At 43.5% G+C, this 26,733-nt stretch overlaps 1 protein-coding gene and 1 long non-coding RNA gene across 3 annotated transcripts in view; one reads left to right on the forward strand and one right to left on the reverse strand.

Moving 5' to 3' along the window:
* Window positions 1-26,126, forward strand: LOC311612771. The gene is made up of 3 exons (XR_014793347.1): window positions 1-562; window positions 4,628-4,724; window positions 26,037-26,126. It is a non-coding gene; the product is annotated as an uncharacterized lncRNA (long non-coding RNA).
* PRKAB2 (protein kinase AMP-activated non-catalytic subunit beta 2) overlaps window positions 21,474-26,733 on the reverse strand; it is an 18,349-nt gene continuing 13,089 nt past the window's right edge. For both annotated transcript variants that reach the window (XM_084866005.1, XM_084866004.1), the window contains one exon: window positions 21,474-26,304. In XM_084866005.1, coding sequence (XP_084722131.1) covers window positions 26,285-26,304 — 20 coding nt within the window. In that variant the 3' untranslated portion in view covers window positions 21,474-26,284. The remainder of the gene's footprint in view (window positions 26,305-26,733) is intronic.

Genomic DNA, 26,733 nt, shown 5'->3' on the forward strand with positions numbered 1-26,733 from the left:
CCCCACAGGGAATGTGCCCGCATCCAAGGTATTGTACATGCCCTTGACCAGAATCGAACCTGGGACCCTTCAGTCCGCAGGCTGATGCTCTATCCACTGAACCAAACCGGTTTCGGCTGCATTTAGTTTTAACGTGTCCACATCTAAGCAATTTGAAAGTCTCCCTCGGTCATTCACAGACCTCTACCTTTTCTCTCCCCTCTACCTTTCGTCCCTGCGGGAGCAATGACAAGTAACTTGTCCAGAGCGTGTCTGTTCTCCCTGTCCGGCTCAGGGCTCAGTGGTCACAAGGCTCCCAAGCACTTCGGTTTCATCTCCATCCCCAGCCCCATGGGGCTGAGTGGTGTCCAGGCTTAGTCTCACGCCAGAGGCAGGAAAAAGGGAGGGTGAGGGTCATGAAAGGTTAAATAAATTAGGATAAAGAATACAAATGAGAAGTGAAGAAGAGAGATGGGATTGAAGAAATCTGAACAGCCATTTGGGATAAAGCAGTCCACTTTGTCCTGTTACCATTGTTCTGCTAACTCCTGAATGCCACCAAGACCATGGAAACGTTATCATGGTAAGTTATTAGAAAAATTCCAGTTTGGGATTTGCTCCCAGCCATTCTCTAGTTGTTGATAAATGAACTAGCATGCTGGGCCCTTCTGAGCTTAACATTGCCCGTTTAAAAAGAAAGGATAATAACATTGGTGATATAAGGTCTTTTCTAGTTAGAAAATCCTACCGTGGAGTTGCATAAAATGACCAAAAATTTTAGCGCCGTAGAATGGACTACCAATGTCTGCAACTACACCTTGCATCTAGTAGGAACTGTCTATCCTCTGTATCTTCCCAACAGCACCCAGAGCAATGTCAGATGTTTGGTTGAACAGTCTTTTTCAGTTATTGGGGTTTAGCTCAGTGACATCAATTGTAGTCAGGTCCTAGTGCCTTCATCAGCTAGCTGTGTGACTGGTTAAGTTACCTAACCTCTCTGTGTCAACTTCTCATCTTGGGTGAGCATAATATGTATAGTATCTACTCAGGCTGTGGTATGAAATGTGTTAATACATGTAGAGTGGTTAGAGCATGTAGAATGGCATGTTGTGAATATGGCAGACGAACAAATGTTGGCAAAAATAATAATTAAAAATCATTGCGTTAAAAATCCTCACATTTTCATACCACCCATGCAAGTCTTAGGAATTGTGTCAACTTGGAAGCCAAGGTGAGCAGCTTCTTCTGAAAGTCTGAGGTGACCAGCCTTTGGCTCAGGGTTCACATTGTCATGGTTAGAGCCAGCACGTAACCTCCAAGGGCCCTGTGTTTTCCAAAGAGCCAGAATTCTCCTTCACCCCGGGCTCCCAGTGGTTCTCCGCTGCGCCTTCTCTGACTAATTAGAGTCAGCGAGGACAACTTGAGTAAACACAATTAACAGAGACTAACAGGTCTCCTACCTGGCTGGAGTCTGAGCTGATGTACGGAGAAATGTGTCTGTGCCAAGAAGAGCTCAACATAATTTCTACATTAAGAATCTCATCCCTGACCTGAAACTCAACAGGGGAATTGGGGTTTGATAAAGCAAACTGGAAATTCCTTCACCACTAGTGGGTCCAGATAAACGAGTTTTGCACCAGGAACTTCTTCTTCTTCTTCTTCTTTTTTTTTTTTTAAAAAATAAAGATATATATAACTTTTTTACAGAGAGGAAGGGAAAGGGACTGAGAGTTAGGAACATTGATGGAAGAGAAACAATGATCAGCTGCCTCCTGCACACCTCCCACTGGGGATGTGCACGCAACCAAGGCACATGCCCCCCCCGATCAGAATCAAACCTGGGACCCTCCAGTCCACAGGCCCACGCTCCATCTCCTGAGCCAAACGGGTTAGGGCTGCACTAGCACCTTCTGTGATGGCAGTATCTGGGGAGATTTGGGTGGCTAGGGACTTCTTGCCCCCTGAATCCAAGGTTCCTATCCACTATCTCCTTCACCGCAGCACTGCCTGCCTTCTTCGTCTGCCGCAGACTGGCTTTCACAATGTGGAGATTCTTCTGTTGCTGAAACGGAGAGCGTGAGCTTTCTGAAAGCATGGGGGTGGAAACACTTAGGCACAGTCTAGGAGTCAAGGCAGGTTGTAATCTCTCTTGAATTTCCACTTGCTCAAAGCCTTCTTTGTCCATTGACACTGGCCTCTGCCCCACTTCCAACCCATCTTTATAATTGTTCCATAGGTCTAGGATAAGTTTCTGTTCTAAATCTCCCTCTCCCAACTAGGCTCCCAATGCAACAACGCTACTCCATTGCTTCTAAAATTTAAAAAAGAGAGAGAGAGAGAGAGAGAAAAAAAAGAAAGAACATCTAAAATTAATTTTACTTTAAAAACCCTTCCTGGCTTGGTGTGTGTGTGTGTGTGTGTGTTGTGTATGTTTCTTCCCTGGCTCGCTTTTCTGTATGGCTCCTCTATTTTATTTAAGAACTTAATATTTTCCACATTCCAAACTTTCCTGGCCATATACAGAGGATGGCAGAAGTAGGCTTACAGTTGTTCACAAGAAAAAAATTACAAATTGGTAAAGAATAATACAAGAATAAACTGTGTTTCACATACTTACAACTGTAAACCTGCTCCTGCCCACCCCTGTGTGTGATATAAATGCCTTCCTCTCTCCTCCCCTGGTAGATCACTGTGGTTGATTTACTGTAGCAGATACTATCTGTGTGTTATGTATGTATTTGTTCTTCTAAGTGTGTTTGTCTTAGATTGCAGGCTCTCAGGGCTTAGAGCTGCTGTCTCTAGATCCCTGTAAGTGCCCAGGGCAGTTCTGTGTCATCATTTGAAATGCCTAATGATGATGATTTCCTTTTCTGTGCCATACGGGCTTATGTGCGACTGGCACTGGTTACTTCCCACCTCCCTCAGTGTCCTCTAAGTCTCCCAGCAAAAAGCCAGTAGCCTCTTTTCCCTAAACTGTGTTCTCTTTGAACTTGGACTCAGAAAATCTGAGTTTCATTCCTACTTCTGCCCTTTGCCACCTGTGCTTTCGACAAGTTGCTAAATGTCTCTGAGTGTGGCCTCCTCACCTTCATCTGTAAAACAGGGGACACTGTTGATGTCCTTGGTGAATACAGAGTATAATAGTGGTTGAGGAACGCTTATAAAGGATGAAACCCTTTTACAGAGGTCAAGGATCATGACTATTCTGGCTGTCACGCCAGACCTTACACTGTGTTTGTTATCAAGAACTCAAAACTTGACAGCAGTTATCACCTCATTTCATAAACTTTGAGTGGATTTAATGTTTCAAACTTGGGTAGGAATCTAATGGAAAAAGAACTTTGCCTTGAAAAATAGGGTTCTTGAGTTTTTCATCTAGGCACTGTTTTATAAAGCCTACCAAGAGGCAATACATTTCAGTCACTCTGTGCCTCAGTTTCCCTATTCATAAAATGCCTATGATAAGAACTCCCATAAAGAAAAATACTGTAACATTAAAACATTATATTGATAAAGTAAAAACCGAAGAGTGTATTAAAACTGTCTAATTTCTGCCCTTCCGGTGTACTCAGTGGTTAGAGTGTCGGCCCTCACACTGAAGGGTCACGGGTTCAATTCCTGATCAAGGGCAGGTACCTGGGTTGCAGGTTCAATCCCCCAGATTTGGTTGGGCCCCTGTGGAAGGGAACCAATTGATGTGCTTCTCTCACATTGATGTCTGTCTCTCCTCCTCCCTCTCTCCCTCTCTCTTTAAAGACGGGCAGGAAAAAGCCCTAGCCGGTTTGGCTCAGTGGATAGATCGTTGGCCTGTGGAATGCAGGGTGCCAAATATGATTCTGGTCCAGGGCACATACTGGGTTGCAGGCTCTGCCCCAGCCCCCACCCTGGTTGGGGACTGTGTGGGTTGGGACATGTGTTTCTTTCACATCAATATTGCTCTCTGTCTTTCCCTCTCTCTTCCCCTTTCTCTAAAAATCAATGGAAAAATATCCTTGGGTGAGAATTAAAAAAAAAAAAAAAAAAAAGATGGATTAACACATACAAAAACTGAACTTACGGGGTTTCGTACGTAGCAGAGCAGCTCCCTCACTGCGATCTATTGAAAGTCAGCCCTCGACACAGGGTTTGTAAAAAAGAAGATGTAAATATAAAGAAATAAAAAAAGAAAAAAGAAAAGAAAAGGAAAGAAAAGGAAAAAAAAAAAGAAAAAAAAAGAAGGAAAAAAAAGAAGAAAAAAAAAGAAGAAAAAAAACCAAAAACACTGAACTTATTTCTATGCTTTGTGACTCAATTTCCCCTAAAGTGAAGGTAAATTATAATAAGAGAATAAACTTTTACTAAGTATTAATTGTATTTTACCACATTGGACTTGAGAAGCTCATTAGATTTTATGTTTTGGTTTATTTTTCCCATCAGCTCAAGGTTGCTGTGAGGGTAAAGGACTTAATGTCAGTAACGTGTGGGGATCCCCAGATTAAAGGTTAAGTGAGTCCAAAGCAGAAGTAACTTTGTCCAAAGTCACCGCTCCAGCAGAAGGAGCCGCGAGGCTGCTGTTTTTTCACCAGTGACTTGGGGATTCGAGGACTCTCCGGGATTCCACGTCCATTACAGTCCACAAATACCCCTTCCTCTCATTTCCCTTTTTTAGGTCTTGGTTCCCCCATCTCGCATTGGCGCAGTGGAGAGGGTAGTGGAGAGATCACGAAGGAACAGCATGGGACAGTGTTTACTGAGGAAATGGCCACGTAAGCTAGTTGGCCTTTTTTTTTTTCCGGGCAGCCTAGGAGCAAGATTCCCCTAACCAAATGTTTGTCTGCTAGAATTTATATATTTCTGAAGGCTCACTTCTTCCAGGAAGCCTGCTAAAGTTCATTGGAACAGGGGGCTAGCTTCTTTCAACCTATGTAGGATGTGTTTTTCAAGGCCCTGTCTTTGTTCCTTCCTCCCGGAAGACATGAAACCTTGACCTGTTTGCCACGTAAACTTTTTGCTGTCTTTTGTATTTATTTACTGTTCATATCTGGCTTTCACTGTGTTCTCTTTATGACTGTCTACGTCATTTATAATCCTAAGAGGTCAGATACTGTGTCTATCTAATTCTCATTATATAATAGCCAATAAAATGATAATCACTGTAATAGAGACTTGATAATCATAGACTAACAAATGCTAGTAATGGTTGTAGTGAGTAATGGAGTAAGGTCTTGAATAAGATTAATTAAAAGCCAATCACCTTAAAATATTTTAAAACTTTTTTTCTTTAATAATTACATTTTTTTTTTTTTGGACTGGTAGAATTTTAGAGTTGGAATGAATGTCAGAGGTCATCTATCCTATGCTCTCACTAAGTGCCACCAGCCTCTTTATATATATTCATATATATATTTTAAATTGATTCCAGAGAGGAAGGGAGAGAGAGATGGAAATATCAATGATAAGAGAGAATCATTGATTGGCTGCCTTCTGCTGGGGATTGAGCCTGCAACCCCGGGCATATGTCCTTGACCAGAATCGAACCTGGGACTTTGGTCTGCAGGCCGATGCTCTATCCACTGAGCCAAACCAGCTGGCTTTAGCTCAGCGGTTCCTTCGAGTACAAACCAGCTAGTTTGCCACGAGCCTCTTGAACCCTCACAATGACAAGGAGTTCACTACTTTGCCCAACACCTAGTCAACCTAGTTTTGCCTTGTAAAACATATCATGCCTACAAAAATATATGAAAATATATGTGTTGAAGAGCAATAATAAAACAAAATACTTAAGTACCTATCACCCAGGCAAAGTTGAGAAATTACCATACCTCAGAAGTCTTCTTTGCCCCTCCTGATTTCATCCAAGTTCAATGTTTAGATCATCCTAATTGTTCTTCCTTATATGGAGCTGAAATGTGTTCCATTGACACATCTACCCATGATTCCTAGTTCTGGGCACTGGGACTGTACAGATTCAATGTAATGCTTCTTACACGTGACAACCCATCGGCTATTTGGTGGCATGTATCATAAGGAATTGCTAGAAGAAACATCTTTAATTCTGTTCTTATTCAAATGTGTCTTCAATAATTGTACTTCAATAATTGTCTACAGACCTGGTCTGACTGGCAAAATTATCTCGAAGATGGCCTCAGATAGGATTGACTATTTCAGAGGCCATTGCACACTGCTGAGTAGATAATAAAAAGTCCCATAGTTTTCGTATAAAGACTATTAACCCAGGTCTCTTCTGTTAACTAGTTTTGAAATCTAAATGCCAGACTTTACATTGATTATGTTAATTCTTGTCAATTTTATTTAGTTGGTTTTGGCCTGTGATTATGCTAGCCTGTCTATACAATAATGCATTCTAATTTATTAGAATGCATTATTGTATAATTTATTAATAGGGAGACTCTCTTTTTAAAAAAATATATTTTTATTGATTTTTCTCAGAGAGGAAGAGAGAGGGATAGAGAGTTAGAAGCATCGATCAGCCGCCTCCTGCACACCCCCACTGGGGATGTACCCGCAACCAAGGTACATGCTCTTGACCAGAATCGAACCCGGGACCCTTCAGTCCACAGGCCGACGCTCTATCCACTGAGCCAAACCGGACCCAGCAATAGGGAGACTCTCATTGGCGCAAGCATGAATAACATTTCTGCAGAATACATTAAAATGCCAATGTTAAACTATTCTGATCATAATATTTCCTAAATGGTTCAGAAGTCACTGCAGGATCTTGCAGTGTCTCCTCAATTATTGTGCCTTTGATCTGTGGGATGCCAGTTAGTGGAGTTGCAAGTAATGAGATTCCAAATAGCAGTGTGCTTTAGTGCATGAGACTCTGGCAGAGAGTTAAAGCTACTGTGGAAAGCAGAGAGCATCAAAGTAAAGCTAGTCATTATGCTGGCAGCAGGGAGAGAGGAGTGGGAGTTCATGTACAGTAGTTGGACATCATAAGGAACTGAGAATCTATCATATTTTGGCATCAATTCAGAGGGTGGAATGTCTAGATACATGTACCGCCAGGATATTTTTCTCTGAACAATAAATTATTGTAACGAGCTTCGTTAATGTGCTTGCAATAATGTTTTAAGGCCAGGTTTATTGGCACAATTTAAAAAATAACTATCATTATAATAACAGGTCTTGATTTTGTAGCAAAAATCTGGGCTGCTAATATTTTAGGAGAAGAAAAAACTCAAAGCTTGGAAGAAAAACACCCTAACATGTACCTCCTCTTGGCTGTCCTGAAACACCTGGGGCACAGAGATCATGTACTGCAGAAGCGTGTGCGCGCACACACACACACACACACACACACACACGCCATCTTGTTCAGCTTCTACATTATATAGATGCTGGTTACAGACCAAGTCCTCATCTGCCCCTACATGCCAATCTGGTCCCGAGCAATGCTAGTTTCTCATGGGAGATATTTTGCCCTGACACTGCCTCTGAAGCCCTGAAACACTAATTTGAACCTGAACATTTGAATTGAACCTCATTACTTGAACTGTGTTGAGGGAAGTGTGGGTCCCGTGGGTCTGAAATAGGATGAGAGGAGACTCAGCTCTCGGTTACACTGTCTCCTGGTGCCAAAATACACTGCCTCTGGGAAACCAGTTACTTGCGACAACTTTGATTATTTTTTGCCTTTCCTGCTCCTCATTTACTCTGTATAATTCACACTGTAACTTCCTGAGTCCTCTCACCTTGATGCAGAGAGGGAAGTAGGCATCAAATGAGAATCACGAGAGTCTCTCTAGTATATGGGGTGGTCAGAATTTGGGGAACCATCACCCAATCAGTCACTTACCCGCACAACTAACGCCATTTGTTAGGTAAGCATTTTGCTTTTCCCTATTCTGTAGAACATGAAAGGTCAGATAAGTGGGGTTTTGTGGAGCAAAAGTGACATGCTGAAGTCCAGCAGTGCTTTGTATGGGTTTGTTACCTGTGCCTTGAAACTCCACAGAACCAAAATCAAACACCCTTTCAAACAGCTCCACTTTATACTTATGAATATATCTTTACTTTTAGATTAAATTTCTTTATTATGGGCCCATTGGCCAAGTTTGTCAGGATTGTTCTTCTTCTTCTTCTTCTTCTTCTAGAAAAAATATTTTTATTGATTTCAGAGGGAAAGGGAGAAGGAGAGATAGAAACATCAGTGATGAGAGAGAATCATTGATTGGCTGTCTCCTGCATGCCCCCTACTGGGAATCAAGCCTACAACCCAGGCTTGTACACTTAATTGGAATCAAACCCAGGACTCTTCAGTCCCCAGGCTGAGGCTCTTTCCACTGAGCCAAACTGGCTAGGGCAGGATCATTCTTTATTAAAATATAATACTATAGAAATCAATGATATATCACTAAATACCTGGTGACATTCCACCTTTACAAGTACCAACAGAGCAGAATGGTTGCCCAGTTCTGGAAGGGTTTTCTAGAAAACATAGTAACTCCTTAAGTTTATGTAATATTTTTAAAAACATTTAAATATTATAATTGTTCATTCATCCATTATTTATTTCCTAACACTTCATGTAGCCGTTGCTAAATACCATGCACTGTGCCAGACTTTGGGGAGACAAATCTCAGGGAGCTAGGTCTCCTCTGACTGTAATAACAGTTCCATTAGCAACATTCCCTACAATTATTTAAAGCTGTGAGCCACAGACTAAGCCAAACATATGAACAGAGCTTAATGTTGTAATCAAACTTAACATAAACAGGTTTATCCAGTTCATTAAATTCTGTACTTTCGTTTCTTTAATAGATATTGGCTGAGAACCTTCTCTGAGCCAGGGACAGTGCTAGTCACTAAGGGTACACAGAGGATTGAGATGCTGGTCTCCTCTTCAGAGAGCTGGGAATCTAATGGGAGAAGTAGACGCATAAGCAGACAACCTTGACAGGATGTGAAACGTAGTGCAGCAGCAGACAGTTTGGTAACCTACCTAATTATTCTCAGCCCTTTCTTTCCAGCTGGCAGGGCCCTTCCCCAGTAAAAAGGTGAAAATGCTTTCTTAGTCTCCCTTGTAAACTAGAAAAAGGACATTTTACTAAATCCTGCTCTGAAAGTCTACTGCACATGTGTCAAACACAAGGCCCGCGGGCCAAATCCAGCCCGCCAGGCCTTGCAATGTGGCCCACACCGCGCTGTCATCACTGCACTCCGCTGTCAGTTTATGACATTGTCAGTTTATGACTGTTCAGTAAACCATTCGGCCCGCGATTTAGACTGGATTTTAGATTTTGGCCCCTTCTCTGATTGAGTTCGACACCCCTAGTCTACTGGAAGGGTGCTGGGAAAAATTTTTCACCTGAAAAGAGAGATTCCCAGAGCGGAACTCATATTCCTTTGTCTTTTGTTGTGAACTAAATTGTGTCACCCCTAATATTCATGTTGAAGTCCTAACTTCCAGTACCTCAGAATGTGACTGTATTTGGAGATAGGGATATTTAAAGAGGTAATTAAAATAGGCCATTAGGATGGACCCTAATTCAACATGACTGGTGTTCTTATAAAGAAAAAGAAATTTGGACGCAGACACATACACAGAGGAAAGACCATGTAAGGACACAGGGAGACGATGGTCATCTAAGCTATGAGAAAAGGCCTCAGAAGAAACCAGCTTGCCAACACCTTGATCTTGAACTTCTAACCTCCAGAATTATGAGAAAATAAAGTCCTATTGTTTAAGACAGTCTATAGTACTTTATTATGAAAGCCCTAGCAAACAAAATATATCTTCCCTGATTTTGGATGTCATCATATGAGTTTGGAGATGCTGTAACCATTGTGGAAGAGCCAAGAGAATTGTAGAATTGCTAGCTTAGAACCCTGACATCACTGAGCCAACTTTGAAACCATCTACTTCAAGATTACTGGTAAAGAGATAATAAGCCCCTACTCTTTAAAGCTGCTTTAGTTGTGGAATTTTGTTACCCCAAACCACAAGCATCCTAATTGATACCTTCAAGGATAGGTGCATTGTGGTATAGAGATAGGGTATTATTGCAGGGACACCAAGAAGAGGTGTCTAGGTGACAACTAAGCTTGACCTTGAAAGATGTGCAGAAATTAATCAAGCAGATGACCGAACAAAGGGCATTTCAGAAAGCGAGGATCATAAACAAGAGCAGCAGTCACCAGATATGTGAGAGAAACTTAGTAGCTACAAGGTTTTGGTGTTATAGGAGTCCAAGTGGGAGTTGGGAAGGGCAAGAAGAAGGATGTGGAGGTTGTCAGGTTGAATCATGGAGAGGGGCCTTGATTGCTGCTAAGATCTGTGACCTTTTTCCCCCTCCAATCTGTGACTTTTTCTATTGGCTAGGTCAAAATGTTGAGTAGAGGATAAAGTGGAGGGGTCAGAACTGAAGGCAGGAATCCTAATTGGGAGATTTATGAAAGTTCAGGAGAGAGAGAAGGGAACAGAATTAGAGATGGAGGTTGAATGGAGGTGGAGGTTGACCTGGCTCCCAGCCCTTGGCCCTTAGAGGACAAATACCAGAAAGTTCAGCAGACACACCTGAATGATGTACATCAACATTATCGTGCTGTCTGGCAATTAGGCATAAAAAGGAAATGACTATAATTTATAATGTAACTGAGAATAGAAAACTGAACTTTATCCTAAATGCCAAACTTTGTCTCTTTGTATCATTTTTATGAATTTTTTTTAAAAAAATGTACTACCTACTTCCCTGTTTTCTTCAACAGACTTTACTAGATGTAAACTGACCTTTTCTTGATGACTCATGGTCATCATTATGAAAAAGGAGCATTCTGGTGCAGAGGGAAAGGGCTGTGTGTTAGATATAATAAGATGTGGATTTATTCCCAGTGCTACTCACAAATCTGTGTGATCATAGAAAAGTGACTAAGCCTCTCTGAATATTTGTCTTCTTGGCTGCCTACTTCATAGGCTTGCTGTGGAGATGAAGTGAGATAATGTGTGTGGAAGGGCTTGATAAACCATCAGGCACCATACAATGAGGCATTATAATCCTCCTTCTAGGAGTGAAGTGACATACAACACAATACTGTGTCTACTCTTGAGTCCTGTTGTCCTTCACTCTTCGGTTGTTTTCTGTCTCTGCTCAAAAATGCTTCCATCTCAAGGCCTTTCACCCACACCCACCTGTCCTCCAAGAACCAAGGGCTGGGAAGCCAGGTCAACCTCAAAATACTTGGTTCAGTGTAACTAGGAAGAGTCTTCATGGAAGCCTAAGGATCTGGCTTTGATTCAGGAGATACATGTCAGCTATTTTGGGTGCTCAGAGGCCTCTTTCACTTCTGGATTTGGTGCTGCATTCCACAGAATTGAGGTAGTCAGAGCGTGACCTCCAGTTAAGAGAGGTGTAACTAGTGCTTTTATACTGCCAAATGAACTGTTTTGTTTTCCCTCTTCCTGCTTAGTTCTCTTTTATCTCTCGGTAACCGGTTTTCGATGATACCGTGTATAGATTTATTCTCATCACTGACCCACAAAGCATGACATAAGTTAAGATTTAAAAACAAACAAACAAACAAAAAAAACTTGCCGAGACCGGTTTGGCTCAGCGGTAGAGCATCGGTCTGTGGACTGAAAGGTCCCAGGTTCGATTCCGGTTAAGGGCATGTACATTGATTGTGGGCACATCCCTGGAAGGGGGTGTGCAAGAGGCAGCTGGTCGATGTTTCTCTCTCATTGACATTTCTAACTATCTCTCTCCCTTCCTCTCTGTAAAAAGTCAATAAAATATATTAAAAAAAAAAAATCTTGACTCTAACTTTTCAATAGAGATATTCCTTGCATTCCCTCCTTTAAGGATTTAGGAGTCCTTCTAGGAAGGTCCTTAATTAGTATGTTGGGAGGCTTTTAGCCCCTCAAAATGACTGTGGGAGCCTAGAATATAAGATCCACGTATAAGGATATGGGATGGTTTATTTTATTATTTTATTTTTTATTATGATGATTAAAAACATATACAATTTTCCATCTTTTTCCCATTATAGTTCACATTCAGTGTTATTCTGTATTAGTTTCAGGTGCACAATATAGTGGTTAGACAATCATATACTTTACAGAGTGGTCCCCATAATATTTCAAGTATCTCCTGGCCCATACATAGCTAGTACAATATTATTATTTTTTCTTTCACTGACCTCTTTCTGGCCACTCCCAGCAAATGCCCTCACATGGGGTGGTTTATTTAAACAGTAGATAGTGATGAGGAGATGTTTAGCATTGTGCTTAAAGCCTGCATTTTAAGTTGGACCACTTGAACTTAAGTGTGTTGCATAATTTCTTTGGATCTCAATTTCATCATCTGTAACATAAGAGCAAACCTGATGTAAGGAGTCAATGTAATAATGCATATAAAGTACTCGGCACAGACTCTGGCACAAAGTAAGTATCCATGAAATGGAGGATGGTGTTACTGGTTAGACGAACCAGTCCTGTAAGATAGTAAGACTAAGGGGTGCAGGGTCTGAATTCATTAAGACAAAGGAGAAGACAGGGGTTGTTAAGAGATGGGGAGTAGAGGATCCTAGAAGAGGATTGGGTGTTTGGGTAGAGTGGGCTCTAGATTACAGGCTGGATTTTGAATTATCCAGTGAGAACAACTCTTGGGATCTGATCAGTCTTGGCTGAGTTTAGGGTGGAGAGAGGGCAGATATCTGGAGGCTGAGATGTTTACTACCTTCTTCAGGGAACCCAGCCAAGTCTGAAACTTTAACTTTCATATAAAGCAATTCTCCTAGCCTTTTTCATCTCAGGTCTCCTTTCCCACACATCTTTGTGATGAATTAAACATGGCCACAAATTCTTTAATACTTCCCTGGACAGGTGGGGTCTTTTTCCTCTTCCCCTTTTCCTTTGTTTTGGTTGGGCTTTGACTGATTTGACTGAGAAAGTACAGCAAAAATGACACTGGGTGCTCCGTGGAGCTCTTTACATGCATATTCTTATATGACCCTCCTGGAAACACGACGGGGAACCTGCACTTTATAGCTGAGGAAACTGTGGAGCTGTGACACAGAGCTGGGAGCCGGTTGAGAGAGGTCTGGCCACTTGCCCCAGGAGTTCCTTGTCACTCATCAGTAGCAGAGCCAGGAAGGAGTGCAGGCTGTTGGCCCAGTCTGTGTTTCCACCTTTATCTGCTTGGGCTCCGGGTTGTGGAAGGGATTACATGCAGGACTGGCTGCACCATTTGCCGGGCCCAGGGCAAAATGAAAATGCTCAAATATGATGAAGAATTTCAAGATGATGACAGCAAGCGCAGGGATCCCTCTGAATGCCCCTGTGTGGATTGTCTCCCTAAGAAATCTGGCCTGAGTATGTGGTTACTGCAGGGACACAGGAGGGTGAGAGACACTGGGCTTGAGTGCTGTAGCAGCTCCTATATGCCCTCCCTGCCCTGTCATTATGCCTCTCCTCCCCTTAGGTAAATCTCTCAGCACTGTCATTCAGAGAGAACAAAGAAGGGGGTGGTGGGGATGATGAATTGGCACTGTCAGTGGGTAAAGCTGTCTTTTGGCTGATCTGTCCTCAAAGGACCCCTAGCTCCCAGAAGCCCTCGGGAAAGCTGCCTTCAGGTGAGGTTTTTGCTGCATCCAGCCAGCGTAACATACTGTGTAGATGCACAGCCATACAACAAGATACGAAGGTGATTAGTAACTTGGGAATTCTTGCCTCTTCAGTGCTCTTTAAGTGTCCGTTTATTGGAGGAGCTCTTTCTGTGTGTCCAGTGCTCTGCAAGCTGATGAGGGGAGAAGACAGATTAAGTGAAGGGAAAGTCAAGATTCTTGCCCTCAAGGAATTTTTGCACTCTGGTTGGGGATCTGAGATTTGTAAACACTAAACAATTAGAAGACAATGCCAAATTACATATAAGTACGCTGGCAATTAAATATGAGCAAGGGCCAAAATAGATATCACAGAACGTGCTATGTGCTGTCTGGAAGAGGAGAGGCCAGGGTGGCTTGAATGAATTAGCAGGCAGAGCTTCCGGAGAGAGTTGTGTCTGAGTTGGGCCTTGAGCAGTGCGGAGGAATCTGAAGCAGGGAAGAGGCAAGTCAGAGGTGATGTGGAGGGTGGGTGGGAATGTTAACAAGGTCAGAAGGGAGAACAAGCACAATGACTGTGTGAGTCTGGGAGGTGACAGGACAGGCTGAGCCACACAGGTGAGTGCTGGCAGACTCAGATTTCAGTCTGGCTCTTCAGGGAACTAGCTGTGTTATTTTAGACATTGCTTAACCTTTCCAATCCTCAACTGTCTCACAATATGATAATATCTGCCATTCAGGGTTACGCTAAGGATTAAATTCAAGTAAAGAAATTGAGCCTGGCACAGAGTAGAGCTCAAAAAAAGTTAGCTATTATTACAATTATTTTGAAGACAAACTTGCATGCGTGAGTAGGATTAGATTATGAAACACTGTCTTGCATCAACTCCATTTTTTTTAATTTTATTTTATTTGTTTTTTTAGTTGGGCTGAACAATTTACCTAACCTCCCCAAGTTTCTATAGGGATGATAATGTCACCAACCCCATAGGGGGGCGCGGGGGGGTTGCCAGGATAAAATGACAAACTACATAAATGTAAAACACGCAGGGCAGAGCTTGGTACCTAAGAAGAACTTAAAAAATGCTAGCTATTGTTATAGTTGATCCTCCCCAAATCCTGCAAAGGTTTTTATCATTCACTTATTGTTGTTAAGGAAACAAAGACTCAGAGCTTGAGAAAATTGCTCAAGGCCACCCAGCCAGTCACTTGTGAGCCAGAACTTCATCCTTTCTATGAAAGAAAAACAGAAACAGTCCAGACTACCTTCCTTACCCCCCCCCCAGGTGGAAATTAGTCTCTCTCTGCTTCCAAAGCTCTCTGTGCTTCTAGTATACACGTAGTATAGTCCGATTTAGACCGCGCTGACTGCCTCTAAGGCTGGTGTCTGTCCCACCCTTTGTGTACCCGCACCTGACATCAGCCAGCCTCTGGAAGGTGCTCAAGAATACTTGTCGACTTGAAATGAGGTGATTGGGATGAGAGCCCTGGAAAAGGCAGGGCTTGGCATGAGCCTGTATCTGGGGTATCGGAGGAAAGAGTGAAAGACAACTCCAGGTTTCTAGTCTGGGTGAGGGGGAGAAGGGCTGGACTGTTGGCAAAGAACAGGAAGTTAGGAAAGTTGATGGCTTGGGATTAAGAAGAAAGTGGGGGAAGGGGAGGGATGCCAAGGTTAGGTTTAGCTAGGTAGAATGGAAAGATGGGGGCCATTTAAACAGGATTGTGTACTGTAAACATGTACTGGCAGCTCTCCAACCCCCTTCCTGAGGACTGGCTTGTGACCAGTCCAGGCCCCAGCTCTGGAGTTGCTTCTAATGGGAGAGGCCTGAGACACACCCAGGAAACCACAGTGCTCAGACCACTTACCTGACCACTTATCAACGTCCAGAACTGAAAAAGGTGTTTGCTCATGGTGGTGAGGATGAGGAGCCTTGGAGTGAGCGGGGTGTGGAGGGGTGGGCCCAGGAGAGCTTCTTGGAAGGGGAGGAGGTGAGAGGCCAGTAGCTGCAAAGCAGGGAGAGAGAATGGGGAGCTGGGGTGGTGCTCACTGCCAGGAAGACCAGGCTTCCTGGCCCTGGCTGGGATTCTGGGCACGGGCCCCTGATCCATCTGCGGGAGTGCCGAGGCACAGCACAGCACAGCTGTTGTGAGGGGGCCCAGAAAGACATCTCTAGGGAAACAGGACAAGAATAACCCTTCTAATGCCCAGCACCACTCCACACTCTGCTGCCTGCTCTCCCTGTGGGGATTTTGCTTCCGATGTTGTGGACACCTCTCTGCCTGCTCCCTCTTTTCCCCATTCCCCATCTTCCTACCCCAGCAGACTGTGGGGGAGAGGGACCACCACCTCCCAGCATGTGGGGGGAGAGTGGGCTTTGCCAGTTGTCTTCACTCTCACCTCAGCCCATCGTGATCCCTTTCTCCTGGGCTGGCAGCACCCACTCTGGTCCTGACAGACAAATCTGGCATACTGCCTTATCTCTCAGACTCCACTCCTTCCTCCACTCTCCCCCTCAGCCCTCACCCCCTCCTTCTGCATCCCCCCAGCCCCCACCTCTCCTTCCACTCTTCCCCACATCCCCCATACCCTCCCTCGAGCTGGCAGACAATGATAAAACCTCTGTACACAAGAATGCTCCATCTTGGGCTTTTTTCCCTGGTTTCTCCCCAATACCCTCTCTCATCCCCTAGTCCCTCTTCCTTGGTATGCCATAGCCCAGCCCTCAGCCTTTTCTCCTAGGGCTGAGAGCCCTAGTACCTGCTACCCCCTCTGCCTGCAGGAGGGCACAGAGCTCCCTGCCCCGGCCTGGCTGTGAGGTCAGCTTCTGGGATTTCCCGTTCACAGCCAGCAGGAAGTCTGCCTTGGGGAGGGGAAACCTTATTCTTGGCCTTCGGCCAGATACTAAGCAAGACCAAAGTTCAGGGGAGGAGCCTGTTTCCCTGGTCAGCTGGGGACTCCCACTGACCTCTGCTGTTCAGGTCCAGGGGTTTGGGCCTCAGAGGCCCAGAGAGCAAGGTCAGATGGAGGCAGAGGGAGGAGGGCTGGAGAGCAGTGGGGTGAGAGAGACTTTATGCTGACCTGCCTGTGGTTGCCTGTCCCGGGGCTTGTCCAGCAGTAGGCTGGGAGGGGGAATGTCTCAGGACGGTCTGTCCTATCCCAGTAGGGAGTGTATGCCAGGGGGGCATGGCCTGGGCGCACACATGGTTGGTAAGGGACCTGTAGCAGCAGTACCACCCTCTCCAGCCCCCAGGGGAACCCTGGTATAGCCCTAGGAGAGAGCTGCTGTGGGGGGTGAAGTCCACACAGGTCTCATTCTGAGACATCCAGGAATTAGGTGCAAGAAGGGAGGGTGTCTGGAAGCTAGCCTTGTTCTCTGGTGCCTCAGTTTCCCCTGCCCTTGAGCTGTTGCTGTTGGAAGCTGATAAGCTCTGTGGATGAGGCTGTGGGGAGTGGCCTCCTTTTCCAGTGGCTCTGGCCCAGAAAAAGGCCTCCCATGCCCTGCAGACTCTTCTCTCTTCTCTGAATCTCATCTCTGCCCTTACCCAGTTTGCCCTATTCCCTGGCTCCAAATGAGCCCCTTGGGGCCCCTCGACAGCAAACACATCAGGAAAAGAGCAAGAGTCAGCCCCCAGGGAGCAGAGCAGACCACACTGGTGACTGTCACATTGCACACTGCCCATGCCAGCCCCTCAGGCCTTCCCTTCCTCATCTCCCACTCCGCTCCTCAAATTCAGGCCGGGGTCCCCTTTTCAGGGCTCTTGGGCTGGCATGGGGCGGTGGGAAGAAAAAGAAACTGAGACAAGGGAGCAAGTACATGGGAAGGAACCACTGGATGGCTGAGGTCAGGGTCAGACGTGGTGGGGGTAGCACTTGTGGAGCCAAGAACGGAGTTTTCAGGGGTAGAGGGAGCAGTTGTGCATTGGGCCAGCGCCCCCTGGTGGAAAGTGTTGCAGCTGCTACCTACCCAGAGCCAGGTCTTGCAGCCCTGCTGCCGTGGCTACCTGGGCATTCTTCCCTGGACATTTGGAGAGAGTGGAGGGCCCAGAAACGGTCTGCTTTCGTAAGAGCTGGGTTTGAGGAAAAGAAAACAAAAACAAAAACAAAAACACACTGTCCAGGGATCAAGTTCCATCCCAGTGCCCCTTGGGGAAGTGCTTCCAGAGGAAACACTGTTTGGGCAGCCAGGGTAAAGACCTGGATCTCTGGAGGCTCCTGCCCTGAGGCAGAATTCCTGCCTGAATAAAAAGTATGCCTTTCTTTCCTTTCCTTTCCTTTGCGGTTGTCCTCCTCCCACTGCCCTGCGTGCTCTCACGTCTTCAGAACAGGATGTGGGACTTCCTGGGACTCCCTTCCTCATTCCCCGCCCGCACCTCTCCCAGCCTTCCTTTTCCTTCCCGCTTCCTTACTCTCCTTTCCTACCCCACCCTCCTCGTCCCTGCTACCCCGACTCAGCGCGGGCTCTCAGGACACAGGAAGGGACTGCGCGACCCCTCCAATGGCTCCAGACCCTGCTTCTCAGGTCGGGACCCTTAGGGGATCTTTACGGGAGAGACAGAGGCAGAGCATCCACAGCCAGAGCTCGAGGTCTGGGCAGTGTGGGCCTCTTGCCGGCCCAGGACCTCCCCGAGTCATGGGTGACCCCAACGTAAGGAACATGGGCATCCGCGGTGCGTGTCATCCCGGGAAACCGAACCGCCTGCCAGGCGCTCCTTCACCGCATCCACTGAGGAAAAACAGCGCCCCTCGTGGCCAAGTCTGTACGGCACACGGTGATCTGCGCAGTACGCTGGGTGATTGGCTGCTTCCTACATGCCCCCCACCATGGATTGAGCCTGCAATCCACACATGTGCCCTTGACTAGAATTGAACCCAGGACCCTTCAGTCTTCAGGCCAATGCTCTATCCACTGAGCCAAACTGGCTAGGGCAGTAGGTTTATTAGTGGAATTAGTATAATTGTGAAGCTGTTTTGTGTGTTTTGATGGATAGAGCTATTAGTAAAAAAGGTTGATATTGCCAGGAATCAAGGTTATCCTCTTGGAAAAAGGGAAAAGTTGAGGAAGAACCCTATGGTGTTGGACTGGAATTGGAGGTATCCATATCAACTCATGATACCCACTGATAAAGTCTAAAAAACAGCCAGGCATGGCACAGTGGTTGAGCGTCGACCTCTGAAATAGAAGTTAGGGTTCGATTCCCAAACAGGGCATATGCCTGGGTTTTGGGCTTGTACCTCAGTGTGGGGCATGCAGAAGGCAGCCAATCAGTGATTCTCTCTCATCATTGATGTTTCTGTCCTTTTTCCTTCTTTGAAATCAATAAAAATATATTAAAATAATTTTAAAAACAGCACATTTAGTTCTTGGTTTATGAATACCATTTCCCATGAAAAAATTATGATTCATTGTAGAAATGCTTGCTTTGGGATTGGGGGACTAAAAATACAAGGTGAGCCTGGAATATCTTATTGTGCCCGAAGATTAGTTAGGCCCGTGGTCGGCAAACTGCGGCTCACAAGCCACATGCGGCTCTTTGGCCCCTTGAGGGTGGCTCTTCCCCAAAATACCACGGCCTGGGAGAGTCTATTTTGAAGAAGTGGCATTAGAAGAAGTTTAAGTTTATTATTATTATTATTTTTATTATTTTTTTAATATTTTATTGATTTTTTACAGAGAGGAAGGGAGAGGGATAGAGAGTTAGAAACATCGATGAGAGAGAAACCTCGACCAGCTGCCTCTTGTACACCCCCTACCGGGGATGTGCCCGCAACCAATGTACATGCCCTTGCCCAGAATCGAACCTGGGACCTTTCAGTCCACAGACCGACACTCTACCACTGAGCCAAACCGGTTTCGGCGTAGAAGTTTAAGTTTAAAAAATTTGGCTCTCAAAAGAAATTTCAATCGTTGTACTGTTGATATTTGGCTCTGCTGACTAATGAGTTTGCCGACCACTGAGTTAGAACATATCAAAAAGTCACAGAAATCAGTTTGAAGAGGTTGCCTGGTCAAATTAGAGACCATTGGAACATCAAAAAGAATTCTGGTGCCATTTGTTGTTTCCATGACCAGGGTATATGAAGTGTAGACCATTCTGCCACAGGCCGAGTCACATGACATCTACCATTCTCTACCTAAAGCCTGTTAAGGTTTGAGATGAACTATTTCGGTCTATTTCCTTCACATGTCTTCATTACCTGTCCTACTATATGTCTCCATTTCTTTCTACTCACCCTGTTCTCACCTCTAGTTACTCCCACAAGGTCCTGCTCCTATCTCCCTTAACGAAATTTAATTCCGTTAAATCTTTAGAGCAGCAAATATAAAGGAGACTGGCTATTGGAAAAGTCCAGAGGCCTTTAGAGCAGCAAATATAAAGGAGACTGTTTTTGGAAAAGTCCAGAGGCCAACTATGAAAAACCGAGGGAAATAAAGCGATAGAAAACAAAAATTAGCCCTAGCTGGTTTGGCTCAGTGGCTAGAGCGTCAGACCGTGAACTGCAGGGTCCCAGGCTTGAACCCCTGTAGGAGGCATGTATTATAGGAGGCAGTCGGTCAATGATTCATCATCATTGATGTTTCTATCTCTCCCTCACCCTTCCTCTCTGGATCAATAAAAATATATTAAAAAGAAAAAGAAAACAAAAATTACCCTGTTATAATTATGGCCCCAAACAAAGTCATCTGAGGAGTGATTTGCTGTATATAATGAATGAAGTATATAATCTGTTTTCATATATGATGAACTATATGTCTGACAGAAAGGTCAGTGGTGCTTATCCCTGGATATATATTAGAATAATCTGGGGACCTTAAATACAGATGCCTGAACCCCATACCAGAGATTTTCATTTAATTGGGGTAAAGGTAGTAGACCGGGCATCAATATTTTTATGGAATCTGCATAGGTTACATGCATGTGTAGCCAGGGGTGAAAAAACTAGTCTAGGACTTGAGCTAATTCACCCCAGGATGGCTAAGTGTACAGTTTACAGAAAGTGCTGAAAATTAAATCATAGGGTTTGGCCGAGACCGGTTTGGCTCAATGGATAGAGCGTTGGCTTGGGGACTGAAGGGACCCAGGTTCGATTCCGGTCAAGGGCATGTACCTTGGCTGCGGGCATATCCCCAGTAGGGGGTGTGCAAGAGAAGAGGCAGCTGATCGATGACTCTCTCTCATCGATGTTTCTAGCTCTCTATCTCTCTCCCTTCCTCTCTGTACAAAATCAATAAAATATATTTAAAAAAAGAAACACAGCAGAGTTTAAAAAAAAATAAAAATAAATAAATAAATCATAGGGTTTGCACTTCTCTAGTTAATGTCAGCATACCCTGGAACAAGAAGAAAAGAAAAAGTGGCAGATGTAAAGACGACATCACTTGTGTTCTACCCCTATAAATTCTCATTTAAATGTGCCTGCGTGGCAATTTACATTCTTTAGGTCCTGAGACTAACAAGGCAGGTAGATCTCTTTTTTTAAAAATGTATTTTTAAAATATACTTTTTATTGATTTCAGAGAATAAGAGAGATGGGGATAGAAACATCAATGATGAGAGAAAATCATCAATTGGCTGCCTCTTGCACATCCACTACTGGGGATTGAGCCTCAAATCCCAGCATGTGCCCTGACCAGGAATCAAAACCTGACCTCCTAATTCATGGGTCAACACTCAACTACTGAGCCACACCGTCCAGGCTTAAGATTTTTAAAAATTGAATTTTAGAGACTGGGAGAGGGAGAAACACTGATGTGAGAAACCGCAATCAACTATTTTCTGCACACCCCTATCAGGGATCGAGCCCACAACTCAGGCATGTGCCCTGACTGGGAATAGAACCAGCAATCTTCTTTCAGTACTAGTTCGGGGTGATGCCCAAGCAACTGAGCCACACTGTCCAGGGCAGCAGACAGATCTTGATAATATAATCAGTAGTCAATGAACAATTCAAATATTGCTGCATAATACTTTTATTCAACAGTGTTATGGAGAAAAACAATTTCTGCATGTGTTACATCATATTTTCAGACATATCAGAATCCAGTGACAAAATCCACTTGGAGAAAAGTTTTCAAACCCATTCTTGTGTAGTACTACTCCTCTATGAAATACTGAAAAGCAGCTCTGCACCTCAGCACTAAAGGTTACAAAAAGCACCATTTAATGGACTCACATGATTAATTCTTTTCAAATTATAGTATTATTTCCCCTTTATGACAGAGCTTCACTAATCCAAAATGCTTCAGTATAACAACAACCAACATCCTCCAATTTACCAATGTTCAAACAAGTCTCACATATGGGGCCCAGTGTGGAATTAGAATAACATCAGTGAGCTTGGCTGTTCTAAAACCTGAACCTGGTTAAGGTTAGTGCTCTGTAGACGGAAACAGAAAAGTAAGATGATCAATACATATTACTATGGTAGGTATTCCTAGACCATTTAACCTGACTACAAAATCCAGTGTTTAGTATTTCATACCAATCTTAATGCAAAAGTACTGAACTACACATAATCCATTTCCAATAATGTTAAAACCAATAAAAATTTCAGTTTTTAACAAAACGTATTCACTTCAAAGCACAATTGAGAAAAGCAAATCAAGACAAAGCCCAAATATGATTCCTAGAGAGATTCCATTACTAGGAATTGGAGATCATAAGTAGCAGATTCGAGTTTTTCTTCTTCTTTTTGCTTATAATTTAAAATTTAAAAATAAATTCTTTTACTCCAAAATTTTGGGTTCATTGCAGAAATCACAGCCCTTCAAGCTCCAATTGCCTAGATCCAGACAAATGCCTAGATCCAGACTTTTAAAAGACAGACTGTAACCCCTCCCCCGCCCTGGTCTACCATCCCATTGGTAACTGGAATCAGCAGTCCCTGGTAAAGATAGCAGGAACTTGGCCTTCAGGATGAGTCAGAATAATGTAGGAACAAACTGTATCTGCGAGTAAACCCATGCCCCAAATCATTAGAACATGGAGATTTAGAAACCTTTGAGAACAGAATGTATTTCAAACACACACAAACATAGACTATTGCATATCATTTTTAGTTGAGGTCAAAAATTTAAAAGCCCTGTTTCCCCAGTTAAAAGCAGGAAATTCTATCATTAGTACGTTACCTTCATTTACAGCCCACATTAATATAAGCCCAGTCTGGAGGTAACACTTCTTTCAAAATTTAACTTCATTTTAGCAGCATACATGGATTATCAATACTTTTCAAAGGTTTTATCTCAGATTCAGTAGGTCTACAAGAGACTAGAACTAATTGAAGGGAAGTTAAGTGGGCCAGGATTTGTAGGATTCTCTCAGGAACTTCTCTTAGACTCTTCTTTTATAGGATTTCTTTATCATGTAAGCATTGTTTAAAAAAGCCAAACTAGTAAGGCCAAGTATGTCCTTCGTGGGTGTTGCTTATAGTGGTTGAATCCCATTCAACTCTAAGTATGAATAAAAATTCTCCATACCAACAAGATGCCTAACATTTATTTTAGGTAATGTTTGACTTGAGACCCTGATAAAGTCTATTTGTCACATGAAATTGCATCAGAAAGTAGAAAAAAGGGTAGAGAGAACAGGAACAAGAGTTGAAGGAATGATGTCTTTTATAGTAAATTCTGTACAGTGAAATCCAAGGACACCGACATGTTATGTCTGATTTAATTTTTTTTTTAAAAAGGATAGTTCTCAGTTATTCAAGTCTTTATTTTCCTAGTATTACTTCTCAACTCAGTCATTCTCTTTTTCTCATAATCCCAAAACCATGATGAAGTTCTTGAACGGTTAATCCTCCTGAGAGCTATTTTCTTATTTTTCTGACTCTTGTGAAATTGCTATAGTCCCTCCCAAAAGAGTTAAAAATATTTTTCTTGCTTTTATTCATTTCTCAAATCTGCTAACCTCTAAAGAAAGTAAACTATTCCGTTAACCAATACAAAAGAATAAGTGGCTAAATGTGGGGCTACCTTCTTCCCTCCCTATCTATCCTCCTCCCTCCCATCTACCTTCTGAAACAGTTTCTTGGGGACAAAATGTGACAGGGCTTCTCAGGGCCATGGGACATATTAGCAGTATAAAAAAGGAGTCATCATCCAGTTCCTCACCTTCCTTACCGGCTGTTAGGCTCCCATTTCACATCTGGCTGAGAGATAACCTCAGAATTTGGGAAACTGAGCTCTCTGCATCTTTGCTGATTAGAAAGACATAAAGGTCAGCAACACCAAAATCTATTGTCACTGAAGCCAGACCCAATTCAACAAAGACTTTGGCCTGAAAGAAATTGAAGGGGTCTCTTTTCCTGTCCTCTCTACTGACATACCTGTGCGGAATAAAAATCTCAATACATGAACATATAGGCAACTACATTTCAATACTGTTGATCAGAAATATGAGTGCAACAAAATCCTTTATTCAAAACCAAGATTTTGAATCCTCCTAAGTGGCCCACTTATTTAATGGGTATTAGAAAAAAACAAAAGTCTAGATTAACTGAAGATGACATAGATCCTAAGAGTTGGTTTAAATAGGATTTGGCCTGGATTTTTAAAATGGCACTCTATTCAAAAAGTGGTTGGGAGTATAAGAGTTCTCCACAAAAGCCTTTTGCTGCAGAAGGTGGCCTTCAGTGGCTAAAGCAGTATTTATTCTCAGCAATTAACCACCAAAGCACTTAGCAATTTGCATTCCCAGCAAAACACCACCACCATAGCCTACTGCCTCATACGGGGACCTAAGAGGTCTACATACCCAAAGACAACTGCCTCCAGCCTTGCATGGGAAAGCAGGAGGTAACTAAACTGACCTATGGATGTCCTCAGTGTGGCTGGGCTCATCTGAGCAGTCAAGGAGTCTCTCAAGCATCAAGTTTGGACTCCTTAAGTGTTGAATGTTTAACGTGCATTTACCTGTAATGGAAGAGTCAGATACCTGGAAAATATGTCTTATCTTTCTACCCCAAGAATAGATTGAATGCTAATTTCATTTCCCAAATGGAAATCACTGACCCCACCTCATTATCAAATATGTTTTTTAAAAAGAGGCAGGAGAACAAAATGATGGTTGAGAACACCAAGGGTCCTTTCTTGATTTTCACCCTAACAAACCTTAAGTTGAGGAAACCTTTTAGGTGTATCGAATGAGCCTGAATATATCTGTACCTAGAGCAGTATTTAGTGTAATGATGTGCTCAGGGTCAGCTACATTACTTACTCTAAGATTAAGAACTAGACTAGGGAAGAAAATCTTGGGAACCAATTCTCCAATGAAGTCTCATAAGACCAATAAAAAGGCATTTTTAATTAAAGAAAAACGTAGGCACATAAAAATCTTTATGGATGAAAGACATGAAAGTTTTCCCTGGCTCACTCCCACCTTCAAGGTTCATTTCAATACTGTTGATCAGAAATATCTGATCAGAAATTTCTGCTCTGAAAAAAGAGTACTTGAAGCAGGCAAGGCCAGGTAGGAAAACCTATAGGGATGTGCCAATACAGCCTAAGCGGTGGCATCAAACCACTAGTAAAACAAAAAAGTAGACCTGCATTCTTGCCTTTATTATTATTATGTTTGGTTAATCCTCACCCAATGACACTTTTTCTATTGATTTTTATAGAGTGAAGGGAAGGGGAGAGAAAGATCGATGTGAGTGAGACACATTGATTGGTTGCCTTTCACATGCACCCTGACTGGGGCCAGGGATTGAACAAGCAACCCAGGTATGTGCCCTTGGCCGGAAATAAAACCCACGACCCTTCGGGGTGTAGGATAATGCTCTAACTACTTAGAACACTGGCCAGGGCTTCCTGCCTTATAATGCTGAGCCATTTTCCTTAGTAGAAGTTATTATAGAACAATTGGTAACAAAGTGGCATAGGCCTGTGCTGGGCTAAAAAGAACTTTCTGGCGGCCCTGGTCTCTGAGGTGGGTCAGATATCCCGAAGACTTTGAAAGGAGTCATTTACCAATGAGTTTTTGTGTTGGGGGGGGGGGTATGTGTGTGTGTGTGTGTCATGTATAGGATCTGAAAGAGGTTATCAAGCAAGTATATATAATGAGAAGGGAAAAAAGGATTTTTGTGGGATATCTGGTATTATATAAAAAACCCAGAGTGTATCCTCAGCTGAGGATTAAAAAAAAAAAAAAGACCACCACAAAACCAACTGACCAACCAAACAACCAGCAATGAGGTTGTGCCACATACTCTGGGAATACAGAAAACCCATGCAAGAAAAGCTGTCCTAAAAGGAGGCAGCTGTGAGTAGGGCCAGAGTATGGCACAAGACCATCCCTTGGAGAGCCAAGGTAGCAGTGATAGACTCTCCACCCATCAAGGATACTGAGTTTGCTCTTCATTTTAGTAAAAAAAAGCTTCCTATAGCGAAGGTTCTTCCTACAGCATCTCCCGACAGTTCTTGGTGCATCCCTAGAGGCAGAGAGATTACATCTAGCTAGTAGGCTTCCATGAACCTTCCTCTCATATGTATACATATATGTGTTATTTTTCTTAGAATGAACACCATGAATTCATAAAACCCACATCTTCAATCAAATGCAAAAGCAGAGCATCCTACTCAGAGGCTCTGAAACACACACATCAGCCTCAAAGCAAATCAAGCTTTCCAGTCTCAGGTAAGACTATTCTAGTCCAGAAAGGCAAGGAAACTGCTTCTGAAGCCTGGGAGGCAGAAGGGGATCCCCTCAGATGGGCTTGTACAGCAGAGTAGTGACATACTTCTTCTTGTAGCGATGGGTTGCACTAAGGACCATCACGCTGTCCTGTAAGGAAAAGAAACATGCAGCTAATTCATTAGTTCAGGTGGTACACAGTTGCTCACTTTTAAGAGACATTATAAAAGGAGTTTGGTTTTAGAGTCAAATCAACTTAAATCTGATCCTGAATCCTACTGTTACTCTTTTTGTGACCTTGAATAATCTACTTCATGTCTGTAAGTCTTCTTTCTTTAAAAAAAAAAAACATATTAATTTTTCACAGAGAGGAAGGGAGAGGAAGAGAGAGTTAGAAACATAGATGAGAGAGAAACATTGATCAGCTGCCTCCTGCACACCCCCTGCTGGGGATGTGCCCAAAACCAAGGTACATGCCCTTGACCAGGATCGAACCTGGGACCCTTGTGTCTGCAGACTGAGCCAAACCGGTTAGGGCTGTGAGTCTTTTTTCCTCACCATCGAAAGGATAATACCTAC

This window comes from Pipistrellus hanaki, assembly GCF_964339955.1.
Source record: "Pipistrellus hanaki genome assembly, chromosome: 18".
In the NCBI taxonomy this organism is placed as follows: domain Eukaryota; kingdom Metazoa; phylum Chordata; class Mammalia; order Chiroptera; family Vespertilionidae; genus Pipistrellus; species Pipistrellus hanaki.